Source organism: Hyperoodon ampullatus (assembly GCF_949752795.1).
Source record: "Hyperoodon ampullatus genome assembly, chromosome: 2".
NCBI classification, from domain to species: Eukaryota; Metazoa; Chordata; class Mammalia; order Artiodactyla; family Ziphiidae; genus Hyperoodon; species Hyperoodon ampullatus.
The window spans coordinates 101,308,047-101,335,781 of record NC_136915.1 but is presented as its reverse complement, the minus strand read 5'-3'; the positions used below and the strand labels follow the sequence as shown (position 1 = coordinate 101,335,781).

At 36.1% G+C, this 27,735-nt stretch overlaps 1 protein-coding gene across 2 annotated transcripts in view; it reads right to left on the bottom strand.

Moving 5' to 3' along the window:
- MAGI3 (membrane associated guanylate kinase, WW and PDZ domain containing 3) overlaps nt 1–27,735 on the bottom strand; it is a gene marked incomplete at its 5' end in the record, with an annotated part of 282,350 nt that overhangs the window by 76,694 nt on the left and 177,921 nt on the right. For both annotated transcript variants that reach the window (XM_079724347.1, XM_079724348.1), the window contains 2 exons: nt 3,087–3,296; nt 11,353–11,472. In XM_079724347.1, the coding sequence (XP_079580473.1) occupies nt 3,087–3,296; nt 11,353–11,472 (330 nt within the window). The remainder of the gene's footprint in view (nt 1–3,086; nt 3,297–11,352; nt 11,473–27,735) is intronic.

The following is a 27,735-nucleotide window of genomic DNA, read 5'->3' as shown; positions in this document are numbered from 1 at the left end:
GCATTTCCACCACCCCACCCCCATCATTATCTGATTGACTTCATTGTTACTATTCTAGTCTATTCCCTCCCAGCATTCTGCCCCAACCACATATAATGGATTGTCCACATTGTATCCAACCACACTGGTTTCCTTGCTGTTGTCTGAATAATCCAGGGATGCTCCCACCTCAGGGCGTTTGTACTTCTAATTCCCTCTGGCTGGAATGTTCTTCCCCAGGATATTTTGAGCACTACCTCACTTCTTGCAATGTCCCCTTCTTGGTAAGGTCTTCTCTGACGCTCTATCTAAAATTGCAAACCTTGGCCACCGCTACTTTTTATCCTTCCCCTCCTCTGCTTTTTCTCCTTAGCACCATCTAACATACTATATATGTTATTCATTTATGTTGGATAATTCTGTCTCTCCCACCAGAAGGTAAGGTTCATGAAGACAGGGAATTTTGTCTGTTTTGTTCACTGCTTTATTTCCAGCTTTTAGAACAATGCCTAGCACTTAGTAGCCTAGCAGGTGCTCAATAAATATTTGCTGAATGAATAATATGAATGAAACATATGATTTATTCTCTATGCAGAAAAAGTGATAGAAATTAAAAGGCACCCAATGTATAAATCAATCTGGAATGGAGTTACATTCTTGGGATATATATACTGGAGGAAAGTAGAAGCAACTATATGAGCAATAATACTTTTCTAAATATAGTTTCAAGAGACTGAATAAAGGAGTTTGCTTAATAGCCAATGATTTGAAAATGTTTTTTATATAACACCAACTCCTGGAAAAAATTTTAGCATTATTATATAACATGTGTCATCCTATTGCAGCATATTAGCATTCTTACGTTAATTCTCATCAAGATATAAAATAATATACATATTGGTATATACAAATAAACCTCTACCTATCCTCTCCTACTTCCATCCCCAGCAATTTACTGATCTTTCAAGGCAGGGATTCTAGTCCCCCAAAGCAATACACAAAGCAACTTTGAATAAGTTAACAAGCATGGTTAGTACTTACTCAGAAAAGACCAAGGACTTTTAGCCATGTCTTCTATTGCTTTTTCCTTAAAATATTCTGAATATATTCTGTTGCAAAGAAATATATCCTCCAGTGGAAGAGACCTATGGTCCCTACACACAAGAAGGAGTGTACAAACTGCCTCCCACACACTCTTGGGTATACTCCCTTTAAATATTAACAGTGAAGAGTCTGGAACACCTGGTTTAACAGCTGTCTTACATGACAAACATAAACTATGAAGCTTACAGATGGGTTTACCTCTAAGGGAACTGCAGTGCTCACTGAAAGGCTCTGCATTATGAAGTTTTAAAAAAGGACATTTTCTCTTCCTTCAAATTAAGAACATATAAATTCCCATTTGGGGACAGAGTCATGGTTTCTAATCCCAGTCTTAAGCATTTAAAAATGTTAACATAATTTTGTGGGAGAGTAAAGCTGACATCAAAATCAAAAGTCTCTAGGATATGATAACTTCCCTTAACAACTCTAAAGAATTAGATGTGAATTCACCTAAACCTTTTAAGACCCGTTTTCACCAAAATACATTGGTATAATTCATTAGGCGTATCTGCAACACAACAGTGTGAAATGTTAGGACCATAAAACAGGACTCACACTCTGGAGGGGGACACAAGCAATGATTGTATTAAAACAATAGATAATAGCAAATTTTAATAACTGATAAAGGAAAACAATAGGATACTTTGGGAAAATGATATGGTAATGGATTCTGCAAATTTGAAGATATAATCAAATTTTTTCATTTATTAGTACAACGAAAATAATTTTTTAGCTTCTACTATGTGCTAAACATGGTTTATGGCTCAAGAAATACCACAATGAACAAAACAAGCAAAAATTCCAACCCTTATAAAACTTATATTCTAGTGTTTTGAATGGAATTATTATCATAAATAGCACTGAAATCAGTTCTACTGTGATTCTGTGGTTTCCTATTTATACTCTTAATTAGCAGTATAAGAATCTCCTAAGCCAGGGGTCTCAACCTCCAACCCCCGGGCCTCAGAATGGTACCAGTCCATGGCCTGTTAGGAACTGGGCTGCACAGCAGGAGGTGAGGGGCAGGTGAGTGATCGAAGCTTCATCTGTATTTACAGCCGCTCCCCATCACTCGCATTACCGCCTGAACTCCGCCTCCTGTCAGATCAGCGGCGGCATTAGATTCTCTTAGGAGCGCGAAACTTCCTGTGCACTGCGCATGCGAGGGATCTAGGTTGCACGCTCCTTATGAGAATCCAATGCCTGATGACCTGAGGTGGAGCTGAGGCGGTGATGCTAGCACTGGGGAGCGGCTGCAAATACAGATTATCATTAGCAGAGAGGTCTGACTGCACAGAGCCCATAATAAATCAAAGTACTTGAACCATCCCGAAACCATCCCCCCACTCCGCCCCAGTCTGTGGAAAAATTGTCTTCCATGAAACCAGTCCCTGGTACCAAAAAGATTGGGGACTGCTGTCCTAAGCAATCACTACATTATTTAGGGGTACCCAAAAGGAGAAGATTCTCCACCACTAAATTTCTGTTGGTTTTGCATTTAATGAAAAATATGACAGTCAAGTTTGGAAATTTTCTTTGAGTGACTCAGAATTTAAACTCAAAATATTGCTAACAAACCTTTCAGATAATATTTATTAGCATACTTCTAAGTCTTTGTTTTGGTTGAAGGATATATCTTAAAACGTCTACATATTGTTCAAATTCTGTAAAGTAGGACTTAGGCCAACAAGATTCCCATATTCAAGCACCAGAAATGAATCTCAAATCTTTTAGGCAGCAGGGTAATGGCACATTGTATTATTACCAATACTAATGATAGCTTATAATTGATTTTATCAAAACTGCCACTTGGAGCAACTCACTTCAGCTTACAAGTCAGTCAACAGAGATACACTGTTTCATGCAAAACCTTACAAAAAAACCCTGAGAATCCCATCATTTTCTCTGCATGTGCTTTGTGGAAAATTTTACTACTTCCAATTCAGTGTCATATTAAAGTCAACCTTGAGGATCAGCCAGAAGTTGTTCATCTATTGACGAACCTGCATTTCCACTACCGTTAACAGCTTCCTTATCTTCATCTTCTTCCTCTTCAGGAAGAGAACTGTCCATTCTTTCCATCTTGCTGACAGACGTAGTTCGTTTTCTTTGGGATTCTGTGTCAAACTCATTATCAAAGAGGACCTGATCAACTGGATCTGGCTGGAAAGGGCTGGGTTCTGCTGGAGGCTTGGGAGTTCCATAGAAGTTTCCTGAAGTGGACAAAATAACAGCTGCTGAAAGTACAAAATGATCTAGTGTATGTCTCTGACCTGTTATCTTATACGGAAGTTTTTGAATACCCACCGTTAGCCAAAAGGAGGCCAAAGCACTTTTTCTTGGGAGAGGAGGAGGTAGAAAGACCAGGAAGAACTTATTTCTCAAGTGCCCTAACACTATATACTATCTAACGTTATCTAACACTTTAAGACTATCTGTACTAAGGCCAGGAAGTTGACTTTACGTATGTACGTTAGTTATTCCTACAGAGCTTGCTTTGCATGAGTTCTATATTAGGGCCTAATTTCTGAATTTAAATGCATCAATGCTCTTGTGTAAGACTAATTGGCATAAAAAGTGGGAGTAAAGGAGGAGAAAACTAATTCAAATAATTTTGTTCTAATATGTAACATATTGAACTATTTTGGTAAAATAAGGAAACACGCAGGCAAAGAATAAAGCTAAGAACCAACCAGTCTGTCCTGAAATGTAGGCTGCTTATGTAAAAGTAATTTTTTTTTTTTTTTTGTGGTACGTGGGCCTCTCACTGTTGCGGCCTCTCCCGTTACGGAGCACAGGCTCCGGACACACAGGCCCAGCGGCCATGGCTCACGGGCCCAGCCGCTCCGCAGCATGTGGGATCCTCCTGGACCGGGACACGAACCCGTGTCCCCTGCATCGGCAGGCGGACTCTCAACCACTGCATCACCAGGGAAGCCCCATAAAAGTAATTTTTTTAAAAGTTTTTCTGAGCATTTTAATTATATTATTTTATCTGGCAATTTACTGAACAAATAGAGAATTTATTAGCATAACCCAATATTGGCTTACTCTCAGGAAAACAAGAAATACTTTAATATGTTGTCTTGTAAATCAGTAATTTTTGCAGTAAAAATGAATGTCCCAGAATAGAATGAAAACAACTGAATATCTGCTCAGTTTTCCATGTAGTCCCCAATAGGCAGCCACGTACGATGGAATATGTTCAGTGGGTCTAGCTACATTAAAAGTTTGTGGCTCCTGCTAGTTTTGACCTTATATCAACCACTATGCTGATGTTATAGAAAAATAACATGGACAGGGAATAAAATACTCATCATCTTCTTTTATTTTTAAAAAAATCTCCAAATTCCTTGGCTCCTAAGGAGGTAATTAAGGTGCTCATTCATATACAGTAAATTAATGGGGTATATAATGGATTATTTTTCCAAGATGAAGAAAGCAACAACAACAACATAGGTTGTTCACCACATCAGTGAGGCAAATCTACAAATAACATGGTTTACCTTAAGTCGTGCTTGCTTTGAGGGGGAAAGTATTAAGATAAATTCTTTGGAAATTTGACTTTGGGAGGTAATTGTCATTAAAATACTCAAGATAATGGAATCAAAATAATAAGACTTTTCAACCACATCTTGCCTCTCCCCACTCAACTACTCCCTTGCTTCCAAATCCACGTTTGAAATGGAGTTACTCCTGTCATGCAGATGGATGGAAAGCTTCATACTAAAACAGACTAAGAGGATCTCAGCAAACTCTCTGGCCCATAAGTAAAGCAAGGACCAGTGAAAAAGCCAGTTCACATTTCTCTGGGACAGAGGGTGCAGAAATGCTCCAAACAGAGGTTTGGTTGGGGAATAGGATGCTCTAGGATCTCATTTTTTCCTGCATGATGTCCAATAATCATCCAAGAAATTTGGATGTACCATGAAAAAGTTAAAAGTCCACTTTTACTTTTTTTTTTCTTCAGTTTTTCTAAGGATGTTAGTTTTACAGGAAACACTAGAAACACATTTTACCGTGTATTCTTAGTAATTATTATCTGACTCTAGGGTGAAAATTAGAGAAATTCAGGATATTGTGATTGCTATATCCATAATCACTGATGAGAACTTAGACCTTCACAATAAATTCTGGCAGTTTCCTTATTTTTAAAAAATTATTGGCTTAGATTAAAAGAGAAAACTAGCATTGCTTATAAGTAAATTGGATCTATTTTTCTTGAATTGTTGGTAAATACCAAGATTTCAGATACTGGAAGGTATAGAATTACAAGGTTTGTGAACCTTGACTATAGTTATTCACAGAAAAAGTTTTTCATCTTTTTGAAGCTGTTTTGGAGATTTTTCTTTTTCTCTTTTTTCTTTTCTGAAGGGTTTTCATTTTTACAATAGAACAGTCAACCATTACGCATTTTAAACCTATATAAAATCATATACAATAGTGTTAGAATAGTATTAGAAACTTACTTACTTATTTATTTACACATCCCCAGATACTAACTTTTGCCAGATTCCTTTCAGGTCTCCCCTTTTCCCCTCTTTAATGACACACATATACAGTCACATATATAATTAAAGCCCTAATTTCCTGTCTCTGTTCTTCCCACTTTCTCCCTGAGTTATCCTTATGTTGGTATATGTCATTTCCCTGCATATTATGTACATCTAGGACATATGTATATGCATACATAACATATAAATACTATTGCTTTAATAAAAGCTTCATGGAGTGTTTATGACATTTCATATCTTTTTTTCTAGACAGTATACTGTCCATATCCTTTTGCAATCTTCTTTTTATACAACTGTATTTCTAAGACTTATTCCTGTTGATACATGTAGATTTTAGTCACCTGTTATATAATAGTCCATTTTTATGAACAAATTAAAATGTATTTTATTAATTCCTCTACTAAAAGAGAGTTGGTTGCATTCCCTTATTGTTTCAAACGACGCTATAATGACTATTCGGGTACATGTCTGCATATGTACATTGACAAGGGTTTTTCTATAGTAGGCATCCAGAAAGGGCACTGCTAGGTCAGAGTCAGGTGCATCTCTGAATTTACTAGCTATTGCCAAAATGCTCTCCAAAGGGATTGTATCATTATATACTCTCGCCAGCTGTGTATGGGGGTTTCCATTTCCCACAATTATCAGACTTTAAAATTCCTGTCAATCTTATGGGTGTGAAATGGTGGATGAGTGTTCATGTTCTTAACAGAAGCAAATGTAGAGGAATATCTTTGTGATCTAAGGGCAGAGAACGACTTCTTAAACGAAACTTCAAAGCATAAATCATAAGGAAAACCGTGATAAATCTGATAGACAAAAGTTAAGGATTTCTGTTTAATGAAGAAACACAGGACAAGGTTATTAGGTGACAGAATGGGAGAAAATATCTATATCCAATAAGGGATTAATATCTAAATAACTAAGAAATGTCTACAAACTGGAATGTGATTGAGATCCCACTTTTAAAAAATGGACAAAGCAAATGAATAGACAATTTGCATTAGTCCAAGAAAACTAACAAGCATATGGAAAGATGCTCAAACACTCTGACTACCAGAGAAACTAAAATTAAAATGAGATACCACTTCTACAACCATCAGATTGGCAAAATTATAAAGCTGGATGATGCCAAGTGTTGAGGAGTACGTGGAATCATTACTACATCTGCTACAGAACCAAATCCCTATGGCACTGCTGATGGGAATAGAGACTGCAGAGCTACCCAAAGCTACTTCATCACATTAACTATAGGTATACCTCATAACCCAACAATTGGATACATATTCCACAGACATTCTCACACAGGTCTGTAAGAAGATGTGTGTGAGGATGTTGCAGATTTATCTGTGGTGATGAGGAGCTGCAGGCAATCTGCAAGTCCGTCACTAGGAGAATCGTTAGGTAGTGGATTCACAACATGGAGTACTGTGCAGCAGTTAAAAAACAATGAATTACATGCAAATACAGTACAGCAACATGGATGAATCTAAAAAACACAGTAATAAGTGAAAACAATTAATAACTAATGAGATACATTTAGAACATGGCCCAGATGTAAATAATAAATACATGTACACAAGACACAATATACATTTTGTAAGAACACATGCAAACAAAAACATATACATTAAACACATCAGAATGGTTGCCTGTAAGAGGGAGGTGAATGAGAGCAGGCTATTTGCATAAAAATAAAAAATAAGCAGCTGTCATTTCCTCTGAGAAGTCTCCACTGGCCATCTTATCTAAATAAGATATTCCTATTATTTCCGTTAAATGCCTTGTTTTTGTTTCCTTCATAACATCTCAATTTGGTTATTTTGTTTGTTTTTTGACTGCCTTCCCACCAAGATATAGGATTTATGAAGGCAGTATCATTTCAATATTGCTCAGCACAGCATCTCTAGCCCCTCTGATAGTGCTTGGCAAATAGTATGAAAGAAGGATCAAATAAATTAATAAATGAATGAATGAGTCATGGGAGCTAAGCCCAGAAAGGGTGGCTGGGTCAAACTTAGCAGGCAAAAGGAAATCATTAAAGATTCTGAAGGAGAGAGACATGACCAGAACTGCACTTGAAGAGGACTAGCATTGTAGCAACGAGCAGGGGGGACTGGTGAGAGGGAAGAGACTGGAACAAATGAGACCAACTGCGATAGGCAGCAAGAGCTAGTCCAGTGAGCCTACAATGAGGTGATGAAAGTAAAAAGAAAGGCAGTAGAAAACTACAGGCCAATATCACTGATGAACATAGATGCAAAAATCCTCAACAAAATACTAGCAAACAGAATCCAACAGCACATTAAAAGGATCATACACTATGATCAAGTGGAGTTTATCCCAGGAATGCAAGGATTCTTCAATATACGCAAATCAATCAACGTGATACACCATGTTAACAAACTGAAGAAGAAAAACCATATGATCATTTCAATAGATGCAGAGAAAGCTTTCAACAAAATTCAACACCCATTTATGATAAAAACCCTGCAGAAAGTAGGCATAGAGGGAACTTTCCTCAACATAATAAAGGACATATATGACAAACCCACAGCCAACATCATCCTCTATGGTGAAAAACTGAAACCATTTCCACTAAGAGCAGGAACAAGACAAGGTTGCCCACTCTCACAACTCTTATTCAGTATAATTTTGGAAGTTTTAGCCACAGAAATCAGAGAAGAAAAAGAAACAAAAGGAATCCAAATCGGAAAGAAGAAGTAAAGCTGTCACTGTTTGCAGATGACATGATACTCTACATAGAGAATCCTAAAGATGTTACCAGAAAACTACTAGAGCTAATCAATGAATTTGGTAAAGTAGCAGGATACAAAATTAATGCACAGAAATCTCTGGCATTCCTATACACTAATGATGAAAAATCTGAAAGTGAAATCAAGAAAACACTTCCATTTACCATTGCAACAAAAAGAATAAAATACCTAGGAATAAACCTACCTAAAGAGACAGAAGACCTGTATGCAGAAAATTATAAGACACTGATGAAAGAAATTAAAGATGATACAAATAGATGGAGAGATATACCATGTTCTTGGATTGGAAGAATAAACATTGTGAAAATGACTATACTACCCAAAGCAATATACAGATTCAATGCAATCCCTATCAAACTACCACTGGCATTTTTCACAGAACTAGAACAAAAAAATTTCACAATTTGTATGGAAACACAAAAGACCCCGAATTGCCAAAGCAATCTTGAGAACGAAAAATAGAGCTGGAGGAATCAGACTATACAACAAAGCTACAGTAATCAAGACAGTATGGTACTGGAACAAAAACAGAAATATAGATCAATGGAACAGGATAGAAAGCACAGAGATAAACCCACGCACATATGGTCACCTTATCTTTGATAAAGGAGGCAAGAATATACAGTGGAAAAAAGACAGCCTCTTTAATAAGTGGTGCTGGGAAAACTGGACAGGTACATGTAAAAGAATGAAATTAGAACACTCCTTAACACCATACACAAAAAAAACTCAAAATGGATTAAAGACCTAAATGTAAGGCCAGAAACTATCAAACTCTTAGAGGAAAACATAGGCAGAACACTCTATGACATAAATCACAGCAAGATCCTTTTTGACCCACCTCCTAGAGAAATGGAAATAAAAACAAAAATAAACAAATGGGACCTAATGAAACTTTAAAGCTTTTGCACAGCAAAGGAAACCATAAACAAGATGAAAAGACAACCCTCAGAATGGGAGAAAATATTTGCAAATGAAGCAACTGACAAAGGATTAATCTCCAAGATTTAAGAGCAGCTCATGCAGCTCAATAACGAAAACACAAACAACCCAATCCAAAAATGGGCAGAAGACCTAAATAGACATTTCTCCAAAGAAGATATACAGATTATCAACAAACACATGAAAGAATGCTCAACATCACTAATTATTAGAGAAATGCAAATCAAAACTATAATGAGGTATCATCTCACACCGGCCAGAATGGCCATCATCAAAAAATCTAGAAACCATAAATCCTGGAGAGGGTGTGGAGAAAAGGGAACACTCTTGCACTGTTGGTGGAAATGTAAATTGATACAGCCACTATGGAGAACAGTATGGAGGTTCCTTAAAAAACTATAAGTAGAATTACCATACAACCCAGCAATCCCACTACTGGGCATATACCTGAGAAAACCATAATTCAAAAAGAGTCATGTACCAAAATGTTCACTGCAGCTCTATTTACAATAGTCAGGACTTGGAAGCAACCTAAGTGTCCATCATTGGATGAATGGATAAAGAAGATGTGGCACACATATACAATGGAATATTACTCAGCCATAAAAAGAAACGAAACTGAGATATTTGTAGTGAGGTGGATGGACCTAGAGTCTGTCATACAGAGTGAAGTTAAGTCAGAAAGAGAAAAACAAATACCGTTATGCTAACACATATATATGGAATCTAAGGAAAAAAGGTCATGAAGAACCTGGGGGTAAGATGGGAATAAAGACACAGACCTACTAGAGAATGGACTTGAGGATATGGGGAGGGGGAAGGGTAAGCTGGGACAAAGTGAGAGTGGCATGGACATATATACACTACCAAATGTAAAACAGATAGCTAGTGGGAAGCAGCCACATAGCACAGGGAGATCAGCTCGGTGGTTTGTGACCACCTAGAGGGGTGGGATAGGGAGGGTGGGAGGGAGGGAGACGCAAGAGGGAAGAGATATGGGAACATATGTATATGTATAACTGATTCACTTTGTTATAAAGCAGAAACTAACACACCATTGTAAAGCGATTATACTCCAATAAAGATGTTAAAAAAGAAAAGTACACCTGAAACTAACAAAACATTGTAAATCACACACACACAAAAAAAGAAGGGCAGTGCGAAAGCTGCTACAAAGGAAGAAATGACTAGATTTGGTAACACACTAGATGAAAACTGTGAGAAAAAGAAAGAAGTAAATGAAGACTCCCCTGTTTTGAGCTCTTGGTACAGCTAAAGAGAGAAATTATTCTTTTGGATAGAGCACAAATGCATATTTGGATGTGCTGAATTCATGGTTAGATACTTATTAAACACCATCTCTAGGCACTGAATATAATATTGAGTAAGAAAGACATGATATCTGCTTTCACAGAGCTTGTAAAAAAGGCAATTATAATAGCTGATAAAGCAATGATGGAAAAGTACAGGGTGCTATGGGAGTACATAAGCTTGCCAGTGAAGAGTGTTAGATAAAGAAAAAAAAAGACCTAACAAAGAATCATTTAAAAGTTGAAATTGATCTTAAATCAGTACTTCCTAAAATCAAGCGAGTAAAGAGTTATGAAAAGAAAACCAATTTTTCTGTCTTTGTTATTTTCCTCCTCAAATCTATATTCTCTTTTCTCCAAGAGAGGCAAGGTATAAATAGATTTTTTAAATTGTACAGTATTTTTATTTCCAACCACAAATAGAACTCACAAATACTTGCTGAGTTCATATGATGAATGTGATTACTGTGAAGTATGCATACTGGCCAGTTTGAATGATTTTAGTATATTGTTCACAATCAACTTTATAATATAGAATGTGTTTGCTTATTGTTTAATCCCATTTTAATTAGTAAATTACAAATAGCCTAATCAAAAGAAAAATCTCCCAAAGACTGATAGAAAAACTTAAAAAAAATAGTATTTTACTGACCAAATTCCCTCTGAAATAATTCCACTTAATCAGATAGTTTTCTGGGTTGCTGTTGTCAATATTTGAGGACATACCATCATACGTTCCACTTTCTAATAATGCTCCACTCTCTTCCAGTGCTTTGAACTGTTCAACAGAAATGAAATTATAGTCCACCCCTGGTACTTCCCCATCCCTGGGGGCCCTTGTAGTGCCTAAGGAAAAAAAAACAACAACAAGAAAAAAATAGGTTGTAAAGTGCTTTTAAACTTATAAAACATTGAGAATAATAGAAAATTCAGTTTACAGAGAACACATGGGAAACAGACTACTGAATATATTGTATCTTCTAGAGTGATGGTCAGAGAATTTTAGGCAAATTAACATTCCTAGGTGAAAGTAGGACAATAAATAATGTAGGATGAGTAAATATACTTTAATAAAATCTACACATGGCTATGAAATTCAAAATTACAAAGATTAAAATGTTAATGTCCAAGAAAGCTTAACTTTCCAAGACACAACAGTTAATTCTTCTTTTAAATCTCAATTATTATTACTTAACATTTGAAGGAGAGATAAGTCCACCAAGGATAGGTTTCATTTTCATGTAGCTACCTTACATATTTTTACTTCCTTAGCATAAATGTAAACTAACATTCTCCTTACTAGAGTTGTAAAGGACAATAAAAAAAGAAAAACAACTTTTAAAAACTCTTACTGAGCTCCATTTTAAAAACTTGAACAAGTATTAATTATGAAATTATTTTAGACAAATGAATAAAGGGCTTAGGGCTTAAGACAGGAATTCACATATTGCTTCTTAGCCATTATTCTCTTCAAGTAATTTCAAAACATTAAGCAGTAAATTGCTTAATGAAATTCACTACAGCAACAGAGCCCTAAATTTCTATCTATTAAGGAATTAATGCCAAAGTAAAATGTTTCTTTCAGATCCAAGATATAAATTCAGGTTATGGCAGCATTGCTATATTTTACTGAATTTCACTGAACAAGAATCAATATTTTTTTGAACTGATATTGGAAATATTTCAAATACTAGAGAATACAAAAAAGGGATCCAGGTACTTAGCCTGGAAATAGGGTTAGGATATTGTCCTGCCAAGGATGACTTCCCAAGCCTATTCCTCTATTTATGCTCCCTATTTGTTGATAGCACTCCAAGCCAGAAACCTGTCAGTCACCTTGGGTTCTTCCCTCTGCTCTACATCCTATCACCAAATTTGGTTGATTCCATCTCCTAAATACCTGTAGGATTTATACACTTGTCTTCATTCTCACACTCACTTAATTCATATCATTATCCACACTCAATTCATATCATTATCTATGGCCTGTATTGTTGGCCTCCCAGTGTCAGCCCTTTCTTCTCCCTGGCTACACCCCTTACCCAAACTGCAGCCAGTGACTTTTCTAAAACAATCTTGAGCGAAAAACCTCTAAACTCATCAATGGTTCCCATGATCCTGGCATAAAATCCAGACTCTACCTCTCTTCTTTCTTGCCTCACGCCTTTCACATTCTAGGCTTTAGCCATAATAGATTTTTTTCCCCCCAATTCTTTTAATTTTCCTTGCACTCGCTTAACTCCAAGGCCTTTGTCCAAGCCATTCTTTTCCTTGGAAGACTTCCTATTCCCTTTCTCTCTTACCTCAGCTAACTCCTACTCATCCTTCAGGTCCTGGCTTAGAAAGCTTCTTTAGAGAAACTTCCTTGATTCCCATCTAGGGTATGGCAATATGCAGGGACCACATCTACTTTGTTCAGAGCAATAGCCCCAAGTCTTGGCACCATGTAAGAACCACAGTAGGTACTCAATACAGAGAGTTGTCAAATAAATTAAGTGAAATTTTACAAATGTAATTAGCACAGTGCCTGGCAATATGCTATCATTATTATAAATTAATTCATGGGAAACTATTAATTGTTTTTACTTTTTAGGGGCATTACATTCTATTACATTTTGTAACATGTGAAAAAAATCCACAATGATGATGATAAAATATTAATGGTGACGATCTCAGAAAATAATGATGAAGCCAACATTCTAAGCAACAAAGACTGTAATCAATGAATTTTTCCCCCTTATTTTTACCTAGCTTTTTATAAAAATGAGCATTTCTTTGTCTTACATCACACAGGATATGAAATTAATTAGAAAAACATAACTTCCCTTTTTCTTAACATTTTTTCATTATCAAATTTTTGTTTCTCATATACTGACTAAAATTACATTGTTAGATTCCCCAAATCAACAGCTTTTAGTTCCATATTAAGTAAAAGTTAACATTAGAAAATAAATTCAGCAATTAAATTTATGATTAGCAGCTGTGATAGATGGAAAAACATGGCCACATATTTTGCACCTCCTCCCATCAAGACGTGGGGCCTGTTGCCTCACCTCTTGTATCTGGACTGGACTATAGTTTGCATTCAATAATTTAATGTGATGTTGTGCAAGTTCAGGAGTCTAGATTTCCATCTTTGCCTCCTTGGAATAGTCCCACCACCATGTACAGATGTCCAGGCGAGACTACTGAATGATGAGAGAGAGTCCCAACCAACAAACAGCACCAAGGCCCCAGACATGTCAGTGAGGCCAGCTTAGCCCTTCCAACCCCAGCTGAGCCGCCAGTGACTGCAGCCACATGAGTGGGCCCAGCTGAGCTCAGTGAACTCATGAAATCATGAGAAATAATACATGATGGTTATTTTACGCCATTAAGTTCTAGGGTAGTCTGTTATGCAGCAAAGGCTAATTTAAATATTATCTAAACTCTACTATAAAACATAATGACTACATAAAACCCAACTTAAGAGCAAACCATATTATAGATAATACTATTTAAAAAAGCACTGACCCGAGGGGCAGGAGCAACTCTGCATTTTAGTCTGGGATGATTATTAATGGTACAATTTCGAGCAAGCACTTAATCCCTCTGGGCTTTGTTCTCTTTCTGCAACATGGCATTGAGCAAGATGGTGTTCATGATTCTTTCCATTAACAGACATAAAATGTTATGTGTGATTCCAACATATATATTTCCAAGACTCACAAAGTAGCTTTAATGTTCATTCTTTTTACAAATGTATTATACATTTTCACTTCTTCCCCCTCAAAACATGTACTCTCATACACATAAAAAAATTCTCTACCTTCCCCTACCCTACCACATTGCCATCAGCATTCCAGAAAATTTACCTTTCTATTCTCCTGATACTCTATATGTTTAATGTAAAGCTTTGTACATACCCTCCAGTCAACACTATGTTTCTCCTTTTTACATAAAAATTCCTCCTGCTTACTTAGTCTCCAATTCCTCTCCTCTCATTCTCTCGTGGGCCCATTCCAATCAGATCACTGCCCCAACCACTCCCACAGAGACAATTTGTTATGTGCATCAGCAGTCTCCACTTTGCTTAACCCAATGGTCAAGTCTCAGTCCTCAAGTTCCTTGGCCAATCAACAACCTTTGATATAACTGATCCCTCCCTCCTTTTTGCTTTATTCTGAAATATACAGAAAAGTACATAAAACATATATATGTATAAAGTTTAACAACTAATAATAAAGCAAACTCATCCAAGTGAAGAAACAGAACATTATCAGGGTACCAAAAGCCCCTTTGTGTTCCTCCAATCATAAATCTCTCCCTCCCCCCACCCCCAAAGTAACCACCATCTTGACATTTGTGATGATGATTTCCTTTCCTTTTAAAAATGTTTTTACCAACTAAGTAATGCATTTCTGAGCAACACAGCTTAGTGTTACCTGTTTTGTAACTTCATATGAAGGGAATCATATCATATGCATCCTTTTGTGTCCACATCAATACTTGTTATCAGGTTTTTAAACTTCTGCCAACGTGCTAAGTATGTAAAGGCATCTCTGTATTTAATGTGCAGCTGCCTTATGAGATTAAACATTCTTTTTCATATATTTACTAGCCACAGAGATTTCTTCTGTTGTGAAGTGGCTGTTCAAGTCTTTTGCCATTTCTCTACTGGGTTGCCTGCCTTTTTAAAATTGTAGTTCTTTACATTCTGGATACTACATTACTTCATCAAATCTAAGTAATCAACAGCTTCTAAAATGCATCATTATTTTATCCCTAAAAAATAAAAAAAAACCTGGCAATTATAATTGAAAGATTTCATGTATTGTAAGATGTATTCCAACTGTAGAGAGGTTAAAATGTGAAATAATTGTGTCAATATTGAAGCATTGCACCTTTTGTCAGGTATATGTGTTGCAGGTGAGGTATTTCTGCTAAAATGTGAAATAATTGTGTCAATATTGAAGCATTGCACCTTTTGTCAGGTATATGTGTTGCAGATGAGGTATTTCTGCTAAAATGTGAAACATGCTTTCTTCAGATAGTGCTGTCTGCAAAATATGCACCAAAAATAAGAGAACATTATGGAGAAAATAGGATAGGGTTGATCTCTGAAAACTTATTGCAATTTTGTAAACAGAGCACTTGGTAAAATCAGTAACAATCCCAATGAAAAATATTAGTACAGTTTAAAAGATATGTTATATTCCTAATAAAAAATACTAGAGTAAATAAAATACTTTGTCTTCAAAAACAATAAGGAAAAAAAGAAAGGAAAGGAAAAGGTAGCTTGGCAGAAAGGGGTACATGGAGGGTTGAGGCTACTGAATAACGAAGATAAGGCAAAAGGTGCAATCAACAATTTTAAGATAAAGCACAAGTTCAAATTGAGAAAAGAGGCAAAATTGAGGTCAATAGGCATCATACATAGTAGAAACAACATTCAGCTATGTTTGTATATTCTGTGTTTACTTGATGATACAAAACATTAGCTGGGGCAAGTGAAATAAGAACCAATATTACCTCGGTTCAGTTGACATCATTCTCCTACCTACTTACCAATCACATATGAACTTACCTGCATTATTGAAACAAATGTTGCAGAATAGGCAGTATCTTCTCCCACTCTGTGATTTCTTTTCACTTTTTTTTTTTTATAAATGGTCCTTTGATGACAGAAGTTTTTCATTTTAATGTAGTCAAATTTTCATTTTAATGTAGTCCTTTCCTTTATAGCTAATGGTTTTTGTGTCTTGTTGAAGAAATCCTTTCCAAGGCCATGGAGATATTCCATATTCTTTTTGAAAAGCATTACAGCCTTGCCTTTCACATCTAGTACTTTAATGTACTAAAACATTTTTTTTTGGACTTGATGGGAGGTAGTAGTCCAATTTCTTTTTCTTTCCAAATGTTGTTCAACAAGATTTATTGAAAAGTCAATTATATTCCTCCCTGATCAGCCATGGCACTCTGTCATGGGAATCTTATATAGAAACACCCATATAAGACTGGGTGTCTATCACTGGGCTTTCTATTACATCCCATTTATCTACTGACCATTCCTGCACCATTATCACAGTGTTGTAATTATTATACTGCCACGATAAATCTTGAGATATAGCACAGCAATTCCACTTACCTTGTTTTTTCTATTCATAGCCTTTCTATATAACTTCTGGAATCAGGCTAAAAATGCTGGAATTTTTATGGAATCTATTAATCAATTTGAGGAGACCTGATATCTTCACCATATTGAGTCTTTGATCCATGAACAAGAAATGTCTCTCAATATATTTAGATCTTCCTTAATGTCCCTTAATTTGACCTTATAGAGATCTTTACACTTTATACTTATTTAGATTAATTTCTAGGTATTTCAAATATTTTTATGCTATACATGGTATCTTTTTGTAAATTTTCATTTTCTAATTGTTGATAATATAAAAGAATATAATTGGGGGAGTTTATTTGGCCACTTTATCATGATATAATTTATCTATAATAAAAGTCACTAATTCTAACAGTACAATTCTATGAATTTTGGGAACCATTGCCCCCAAAAGTCTTCTTGTGCCCTTTTGCAGTCTCCCACCCTGTGGCAGCCACTGACCTGTGGTCACTATAGTTTTGCCTTTAATAGAATCTCATATAAATGAAATCATACATTAATTTGATTTCAGTAGTGGTTTGTATCTGGCTTCTTTCATTCTGTATGACACTTTTGAGATTCATCCAGTTTGTTGTTAAATATCCTTTTATCACTGAGGTGTATTCCACTATATATATATACCAAAATTTGATTATGCATTCACCATTGGTGGACATTTGGGTTGTTTCCAGATTTAAGACAGTACTATAAATAAAGCTGCTGTACATTTACAAAGTCTTTGGGTAGATTTATATTTAAATTTATGTTAGGTTTAATACCTAGGAGTAGAATTGCTGGGTCATATGATAAGTGTATGTTTAACTTTATAAGAAAAAGCCCCAAAGTAGATGCACTACTTTGCATTCCCACCAACAATATATGAGAGCTATAGTTGATTTACATTATAGTTTCCATGTAGGAATTCCTTTCTGGAGCTTCTCGGCAAGTCTGCTTTTTCTAAATCCCAAGAAAAATCAGTTGATGGGGAAAATGAGGGAACAAAAGGTATTATGGTTCTGCTGTGAGAATTAAAGCATAATAATTTGAGATAGAGATGTTACTGGTTTCGACTGAAAGTAAGAGCAGGAAACACTGAAAAGTAGAATCAAATGTTAAAGCTGACATTTTCAGGGACTAGGGCAGAAGCCTGGAGGAGAGCAGCAGTCACAATCTACTCAGTCAGTCTTACCTGCAGCTGTTCCCATGCAGCAAGTGTGTGGTCAGGGCTCTGCTGCTAATGGTGGGTTGTTCTTGCAAATATAATGTTAATAAGTTTATATATATTTATACTTTATATAAATCCTGTTCCAAAATGTTACAAAAATATTACAAGTTTTGAAGGCTAGAAAAGGGCTTAAATTGGCAGTTTCGCTATATGATTCTGTGTAATGTTTTTAACATTGGTTGGGAGATCTGAATGTTACCTGAACACTATCCAACAAAGTTCTGCATTTTTCACCATTTGTTATTAGCTGTGAGTTTCAGTGCTTTGTAAATACTTTAAGAGAAGAAATGCAAGAAGTGAATGTTGTTGCAGAACACTTCAACCTGAAATCAGAAACTGGTCTAAAATCTGAAGTAAAAGCAATATAGATTTCAATGGCAAAAACAAAATCAGGGCAAGAAAGCAAAATATTTTCATCATTAAAAAAGGAAACAATCCTAGAGAAATAGAAATAAAAACAAAAATAGACAAATGGACCTAATGAAACTCAAAAGCTTTTGCACAGCAAAGGAAACCACAAACAAGACAAAAAGACAACCCTAAGAATGGGAGAAAATATTTGCAGATGAAGCAACTGACAAAGGATTAATCTCCAAAATATACAAGCAGCTCATGAAGCTCAATATCAAAAAAAAAAAAAACCCGATCCAAAAATGGGCAGAAGACCTAAATAGACATTTCTCCAAAGAAGATATACAGATTGCCAACAAACACATGAAAGGATGATCAACATCACTAATCATTAGAGAAATGCAAATCAAAACTACAGTGAGGTATCATCCCACACCAGTCAGAATGGCCATCATCAAAAAGTCTACAAACAATAAATTCTGGAGAGGGTGCGGAGAAAAGAGAACCCTCTCACACTGTTGGTGGGAATGTAAATTGATACAGCCTCTATGGAGAAGAGTATGGAGGTTCCTTAAAAAACTAAAAATAGAACTACCATACGACCCAGCAATCCCACTACTGGGTATATACCCTGAGAAAACCATAATTCAAAAAGAGTCATGTACCATAATGTTCATTGCAGCTCTATTTACAATAGCCAGGACATGGAAGCAACCTAAATGTCCATCGACAGATGAATGGATAAAGAAGCTAAATGTCCATGGACAGATGAATGGATAAAGAAGATGTGGCACATATATACAATGGAATATTACTCAGCCATAAAAGGAAACAAAATTGAGATATTTGTAGTGAGGTGGATGGACCTAGAGACTGTCATACAGAGTGAAGTAAGTCAGAAAGAGAAAAACAAATACTGTATGCTAACACATATATATGGAATCTAAAAAAAAAAAATGGTTCTGAGGAACCTAGGGGCAGGACAGGAATAAAGATGAAGATGTAGAGAATGGACATGAGGGCATGGGGAGGAAGAAGGGTAAGCTGGGACAAAGTGAGAGAGTGGCATGGACATATATACACTACCATATGTAAAATAGATAGCTAGTGGGAAGCAGCCACATAGCACAGGGAGATCAGCTCGGTGCTTTGTGTCTACCTAGAGGGGTGGGATAGGAAGGGTGGGAAGCAGAAGCAAAAGGGAGGAGATATGGGGATATAGGTATATGTATAGCTGATTCACTTTGTTATACAGCAGAAACTAACACACTATTGTAAAGCAATTATACTCCAATAAAGATGATAAAAAAAAAAGAATAGTGGGTCGTGAACAACAAAAAAAAACGGAAACAAGCTTATATGAATGACCAATGGCTAACACCCAATTTGAAGATGCTTTTGGACATACTCAACAATTTTATGAATGTCAATGCAAAATGAAATATATTTTTTCTATGTCTGAATATTTGTTACCAAACAAAAATCAAGACCATCAGATAATGCAACTGATACTTTGTGTGCTTTAAATTTTCATTTCAGGAGTGAAAAATTCAAATATTAAGTATGTGTGGTATTACCTTTCAAATTTTTAGATGATTTTTATTTGGCATTTATTTTGTGTTAATGTTCCCTTCTTTTAAGGTTTTCTGTTAGCAAATGGCTGTATCGGGTTGAGATCATTTAAAAGTGTTATTAAAATCTTGTTACATTAGTTTCTAATAATAATAAACCATTTGATTTTATATTGTCATTTTCTCTCTTTAAGTGCTTGGTGCACTCAGGAGAATCCATCCCATACCTCAGTATTTATAGCCATTATTACTGCTATAATGGTCAAGTGTAGCAGTCATTTGGGTCCCAAGGTACTTGGCTCAGCTGGTACTTCATCACAATCAGCCACAGGTTATACTATGATTAAATTGTGATGCCACTTGTCACGAATTACCAGCAACCTACTTCCCACTGGAAGGAATCTGGCTCTGGGCTCAAGCCCAAGTACACAACCAAAACCAATCCTAAAATCCCTTCTTGGAGGGTCTGTCTCCTAGAACTACTACCAGTACCAATTCTGTATCGTCCAGGGTCCAAAGAGGAGCAAGAAACTAGATGGTAACTTGAACAAGGACAGCTTAATGTAAAGAATTATCAACTATTTATAAAGAATTAACTAAGAGGGAATAAAAGAGAACTCTAAAGAGTACCATCCTCAAAGAGATGCTCTCAAAGTCTGGGATTCAGACCTTGCTGGAGAAGGTGTGTAGCAGCCCACTGGATGGTAGAGAAGTTTACTGGGTTGCCTTGGGACAGAGCTGGTTCACAATCAGTAGGCTGAGGCTGGTGGGCAGGGAACTGTCTGCTGGAGTACCAATAAAGTTCACCAACAAGCTGCCTTGAGTGGTAGGGATGATGTAGGGGGGTGTTTTGGACTCACTAGAAAACCAGCTGGGACACTGGCTAGGCTTGCTACAAACCCACTGGAAAACCACTTACAAGAGATATTGCTGAAATCTGGGAAGCCTGCTGGGGTCCCCACAGAACTCATCAGAAAACTGGGAGAATTCAGCTGGTGCATTGGTGGAACTCATGAAGCCACCTATGAGGGTGTTCCTGAACTTGCTGTTGGGACTCCCCCCACCCGCACCCCTCCCCCTCATCCCCCTCCCACCCCTGCCCAGGTGCACTACTGAACTTGCCACTGGGTAGCTGACTGGTAGAGTGCTGCTAAAACTTACTGAGTGTCTTTTTGCAGGCAGAAGCAAAAAGAAAAAGACACACTGGAACCAGGAAAAGAAGCCTCTTCTTTCTAGTATCCTTCCTGCACACTCTACTGACGAAGCTTAACATTGTGTCAGGTGGTAAGGGAAAAATGTGACAGTATCATAAGCAAGCAAAAAGAGCAGATTTGAAGCCAAGAGGTAGTGAATAACAAACAGGCAGACTAGTGTTCTGAGAGATTCTATCATGAACTAGTGTTGGACTTTGTCAAATGTTTTTTCAGCACCTATTGAGAAGATCACATGTCTTTTCTAGTCTGTTACTATATTAATCTTCAAATGTTATACCAACTTTGCATTCCTCAGACAAATCCCACTTGGTCATAATGTGTTATCCTTTTTACCTATTGCTATATATTGATTTGCTAAAATATTTAAAAGATTTTGAGCCTGCATTCATGAAAAATTTTGATCTAGTTTTTATCTCACTTTAGAATCAGGATAATGCTCAGATCACAGAGTGAGGTTGGGAACTGTTCTAATTTTCAGAGGAGGTTATGTAGAATTGGCATTATTTCTTCTTTAAATATTTGGAACAATTCACCAGTACCATCTGGGCCTGAAGTTTTCTCTTTGGGAAAGTTACAAACTACAAATTTAATTTCCTTAATAGATAGAGGGCTGTTCAGTTCATCTATTTTTTCTTGAGTGAGCATTGATAGTTTTTGTCTTCCAAGGAATTTATCCAATTCATCTGAGTTGTTGAGTTTATTGGCATAAAGTTGTTTAGCATATTCCTTATTATCCACTTAACATCTGTAGGATTTTCAGTGATGCCATCTTTCCCATTCTCAACATTGTTGTTTATCACTTTTATTTAATCTGAAAGAAGCAGCTTTGGATTTCACAGATTTTTCTCTATCCTTTCTCTGTTTTCTATTTTATTGATTTCTGCTCTTCTCTTTATTATTTCCTTCCTGCTACTTAATTTGGGTTTACTTTGCTCTTCTTAAGGTAGAAATTTAGATCATTGATTGAGATCTTTATTATTTTCTAATATAAGTATTTAATACTATAAATTTCCCTCTAAGTACTGCTCTAGCAACATCCCACAAATTGATATGTTGTATTGATATGTGTGATACTTTGTAATTTTCCTTGTAGCTTATTCTTTAACTCACAAGTTAGTTAGAAGTGTGCTATTTAATTTCCAAATATTTGGAGATTTTCCAGATATGTTTCTATAAATGATTTCTAATTTAATTCCATTATGATCAGAGAACATATTTTGTACGATTTAAATCCTCTTAAATTTACTGAGTCTTGTTTTATGGTCCAGAATATGGTCTATATTTGTAAATGTTCCACGTGCACTAGAAAAGAATGTATATCCTTGTGTTATTGGGTAGTATGCTCTAACAAATAACAATTAGGTCAAGTTGGTTGAAAGTGTTATTCATGTTATAACCTTGTTGATTTTTTGCTTACTTTTTCTAAAGTGGGTATTGAAATCTTGAACTATAATTATGAAGTTTTTTCTATTTTCCTTTTAGCTCTCATTCTGGTATCATTTCCATTCCATCTGAAGAATTTCCTTTACTACTTCTTATAGTACAAGTCTGCTAGAGAAAAATTCCCTCATCCTTTTTTGTCTCAAAAATTTCTCTTTATTTTTAAGGATATTTTTACTTTATATAGGTTGGCATTTTTTCTTTCCAGCATCTTAAAGATGACATTTGACTGACTTCCAGTTTGTACTGTTTCTGTTGATAAGTCTGCAGTCATTCTATATTCCCCACATGTACCTCTTTTTCTGTCTGCCTTTCACATTTTCTCTTTATCACTGGTTTTCAGCAATGAGATTATTATGTACGTTGATCTTTTTTTTTTTTAATGTTTCTTCTGCTTGGGGTTTGTTGAGATTCTTTGATCTATGGGTTTATAGTTTTCACTGAATTTGCAAATATTTCAGCCACTATTTCTTCAAATATTTTTTCTGCTTCCCCCACTTTGGCTTGATAGTGTGCCATAGGTCAATATGAGCAGATCACAGTACTGCTCTGCTTATAATCCAATGTCTGAAAACAGCTGTTATAGATATCTTGCCCAATTTCTCGTTGTTTATGATAAGACAGTAAATCCAGTACCAGTTAGTCCTTCGTTGCAAAGGTAGACGTCTCTCTGTCTCTCTCACTATTTAGTTTCTTTTAAAAAGTTCACTGTTTTACTCTTTTTCCTCTCCATGTTTGTTTGATTAGTTTATATTGCTAAGTCTTCAAGTTCACTGATCTTTTCTTTTGCAGTTCCTAATCTGCTGTTAAGCCCATCCAGTGAATTTTTGAAGTTCCATTTAGTTCTTTTTAAAAGTATACAGCTTGGGCTTCCCTGGTGGCGCAGTGGTTGAGAGTCCGCCTGCTGATGCAGGGGACAAGGGTTCGTGCCCCGGTCCGGGAAGATCCCACATGCCGCTGAGCGGCTGGGCCTGTGAGCCATGGACGCTGAGGCTGTGTGTCCGGAGCCTGTGCTCCATCATGGGAGAGGCCACAACAGTGAGAGGCCCACGTACCGCAAAAAAAAAAAAAAAAAAAAAAGTATACATCTTGTTTTCTCTTTATTCTGTTCATATTGTCCTTTAAATCCTTGAGCATATTTATGATAACTTTAAAATTCTTGGTATGGTCATTATCTGTGTCCCTTCTGGGTTTTTTATTATTATTATTATTTTCTTTAATCAGCTCACTTTTCTTTTGATTATGGGTCACACTTCCTTGTTTTTTTGTATGCCTAGTACTTTTTTATTAGACACTGGACATTGTGAATATTATGTTATTCAGTGTCTAGATTTTGTTGACTTCCTTTAAAGAGTGTGGATTATTCCCTTCCCCCCCCCCCCTCCTTTCCTTTATTTTTACTAACAGTTAAGTTACATGCATATTCACTTGATCCTTTTGGGACTTTTTAAATTTAATTTTGTTAAAATGGGCCTCAAGGAGCTTAATCTATGGTCATTTTAACCCTACTAGTAAGCCATGACCCTTACGGGTTCTCTCCACTCAGTCTGGTTAGAACTCAAATTTCTCTTGGCCCTGTGTAAGCTCTGGTATTGTTAATCTTACAGCTCACAGAGAGTTCTTTGCCCTGCTATGTGAAGTCTCATCCTACACATTCTCAGCTTAGTATTCAGCAACAGACCCAAGGAGGCACCTATGCAGTTTGCCTGAACTCTTTTTCTTCATAGTTCTTTCCTCTCTGACACCCTGTCTTGCAAATTCCAAACACCTCAGACTTCTTGAACTCATATTTCATATGTCCCCTCAACTCAGGGTCTGCTAAACTCTACCTGGGCTCTTCCTTACTGAGCTGTAGCCTCAAAAGTGCCTCCAGGAAGAAAGCTGAGGAAATTACAGGACTCCTCTGTGTGCAGTCTCCTTTCCTCTTCTCTTAGGGGTCACAGTTGTGTTTTATCTATAATGCAATGTCTGACAACAGTAGATGTCTCTCTTTCTCTCTTATTAATTTTGTTGTTTAAATTGTCTCAGATTTTGTCAGTGGGCACCCCATCTAGGTGGCTTTTTTTTCTTTATGTTCTTCTGATACGTCCCCAAAATTTTTTAAGCATACTTTCTGATATAATTGGATATTCCAAGCTCACCTTGTACTTTCCTTGCCCCAGACGGGGAATCAGAATTTTCTCCAGAAAGATCTGGCATCTTTTTTTTTTAATTTCTTTTTTTATAATTAATTTATAATTAATTTATTTTTATTATTTATTTATTTATTTTTGGCTGCATTAGGTCTTTGTTGCTGTGTATGGGCTTTCTCTAGTTGTGGCGAGCGGGGGTTACTCTTCGTTGTGGTGTGCAGGCTTCTCATTGTGGTGGCCCTCTTGTTGCAGAGCATGGGCTCTAGGCACATGGGCTTCGGTAGTTGTGGCTCACAGGCTCTAGAGCGCAGGCTCAGTAGTTGTGGCACATGGGCTCAGTTGCTCCGCGGCATGTGGGTTCTTCCCGGACCAGGGCTTAAACCCATGTCCTCTGCATTGGCTGGTGGATTCTTAACCACTGGACCACCAGGGAAGTCCCAATCTGGCATCTTTTAGTAAAGAATTACATTTAGAGACCAGATGTGACCATTCAGTTTGCTAACTGCTACTGATGCATCAGGGCTTCTAGATTCTTGGACGTGTTTTGGGCAGTTCAATTTTAAGTTAGGAGTTCCAGTTAGGATCTGAAATAGCTGTAGCTGTTTGGAAACTATGAATTAAAACAAATAAATTGTAGAGCTCCTTTCTAAGGCAAAACCTCACACTGGGGAGAAACTGCAAAACTAGGACAGTAGAAGTAAGTTAAAAAGACGATCAAGTAAAAGTGGCAGAGGGCAGCAAAAAGTACAAGTACATATTTTTATTACCTTGCTTTAACAAGGAAGGAGGGAGCTCTAGAGCTATGAAACTAAAAATGCTACCCTGAGATACCCCATGCAGGCAAAATACCAAGTTCCTTATAAGGGGATAAAAATCAGATTGTTTTCAGATTTTTTTAAGAGCAATGCTTTATGCCAGAAAACAATTAGATAATTAAGATAGTCTGGGAAAGAAATTATGAGCCAAAAATTTCATATCCATCCAAACAAACTTTAAAGTATAAAGGCCACAGAGAAACTGCTATAATGATCCTGTGAACCTTTCATGGAAATCTGGTAGACAACAAGCTTTAGACAACCAGAATTATTGAAGAAACAACAACATAAGGGTTGGTAGCTTGATTAGATATGTATCTACCCAAAGAATGGAGAATAAATGATGATTATAAAGGGAAGAGTACAGTACATAGTGGTTGCTTGCATTGCCAATATAGATACAGATCAAGCATCAAAAAACGGTCAGAATGAGGAAAGCATATGCAAAGCAGAATGAGCTTGCTGATTACCTTATATTTGTTGGGAATAAAAAGATATTACTTCAAGTCAGATGATGGGAGAGGGAGAGGTAAGGAGGAAGAAGAAATGACTAGATAATTTTAATATTACTCATAGTAGGAACAAAAAAAAGGGATGAGAAACAAAGAGTATTATATAAAGGTACAGAGATAACCAGTAGAATAAAGATACAAATCTTCCTAAAAAGAGAGCTCAAATAAAATAGACTACATAGTGAAAGGCTTTTTATATAAAATACTTATATATGGGTAAAATAGAAAAACATGACCAAACTGGGACTAAAGATATCAATCACATCAATAAATATAAAGTTTCACATTGGCTACAAAATAGAAAAACATGACAAAACTGAGACTAAAGATATCAATCTAATCAATAAATATATTTTCACACTGGCTACAAAGTTCAACACTATTTGCAAAACAAAGAGATTCAGAAAGATAAAAGAATAAAAAGATGAACAAAGATTTATCAGGCAAATGCAAAGAAAAGAAGGCAGGAATTGCAATTCTGAAATGTGACAAGGTAGATTTATGGGAGGAAATCATAGAAAAGTAGTCAGATTTTAAAACAAAATATTTTATACCATGTTAAGGAGTCTAGACTTGTAGTCAACAGGACTTTTTGAAGGATAAACTACAAATGGAAAAGAATCAGACGTGCACTTTAAAGATGGACTAGACTGAGGTGACACTGGAGTCAGGGGATACATTAGAATGGGGCAAGGGGCCACACACTGCTTGAGTACCTACTCTAGACCAAGTAGTTTACATTTATATTCTCACTTTAATTCTAATAATGATATCAGGTGAGCCTTATGACTCCCATTTTATACATGGAGATTCTGAAGCTTAGGAAGATTAAGTAACCTGCCCAAGTAAACCAACTAGTAAAACGCCAGAATCAAGATTTTGAAGTCAGTTTTACTTAGCTCTTTGCAACTACATAATGCTATTTGTTGTTGTTGTTGTTGTTGTTTAAAATCCAAGTAAGAAAGAGTGAGGGTCTATGGTAGTGCAGAGAGATAGGTATTTAAGAAGCCTAATTAGGAAGGTTTGGTGATGAACTGGACATTGTGTGAGATTAAATAACAAGAAAAAGAAATCAAGAATTCCAGAGGCCTTATAAAAGCTAGTATCCACAAGAAATTACAAATATACTGAAAAGTAAAACAAACCAGAATGTCCTTTTATTCCCTTTTATTGTTTACTGCTTTTATTCTCCCCCAGACCTACACTAGTTAAACCAAGCATACATGATTTGTTATGTGTTAAAAAAAACAATAAAAAGCCAAAACTATCATTACAACAACAAACAAGTCCTATGAAAACTATTAAGACTAGAAGAGATACACCAACATCTAGATAAAAATTCAAAATGGATTACCACAAAGGTGGCACTGCATGCTTCCTCCTTCTTTCCTTTTGGGAAGAGGCAGATTTTAAAATTAGTAGTATCCTAATAATTAATAAAAAATATTTGTTCTCAGTGTACAGGCATTGAGAGCAAAATAGTCTTCTTACTGCATAGGCTTTAGAAATTGATTTATAGGAAAAGCATCTAGTTAGCAACATGTACATTTATATTCTTAAAATTTTAAAGTCTAATGACTTTTTAAAAAGTCAAAATATAGAATCTTCTAGTTTTTCTATTTTTAAAACACAACACTTGAAAGTCCTCTGAAAATTTTTCTCTTTATCCAATTTTTGTTTCATTCCAATGCCCCAACTTAGTCTCCACAATTT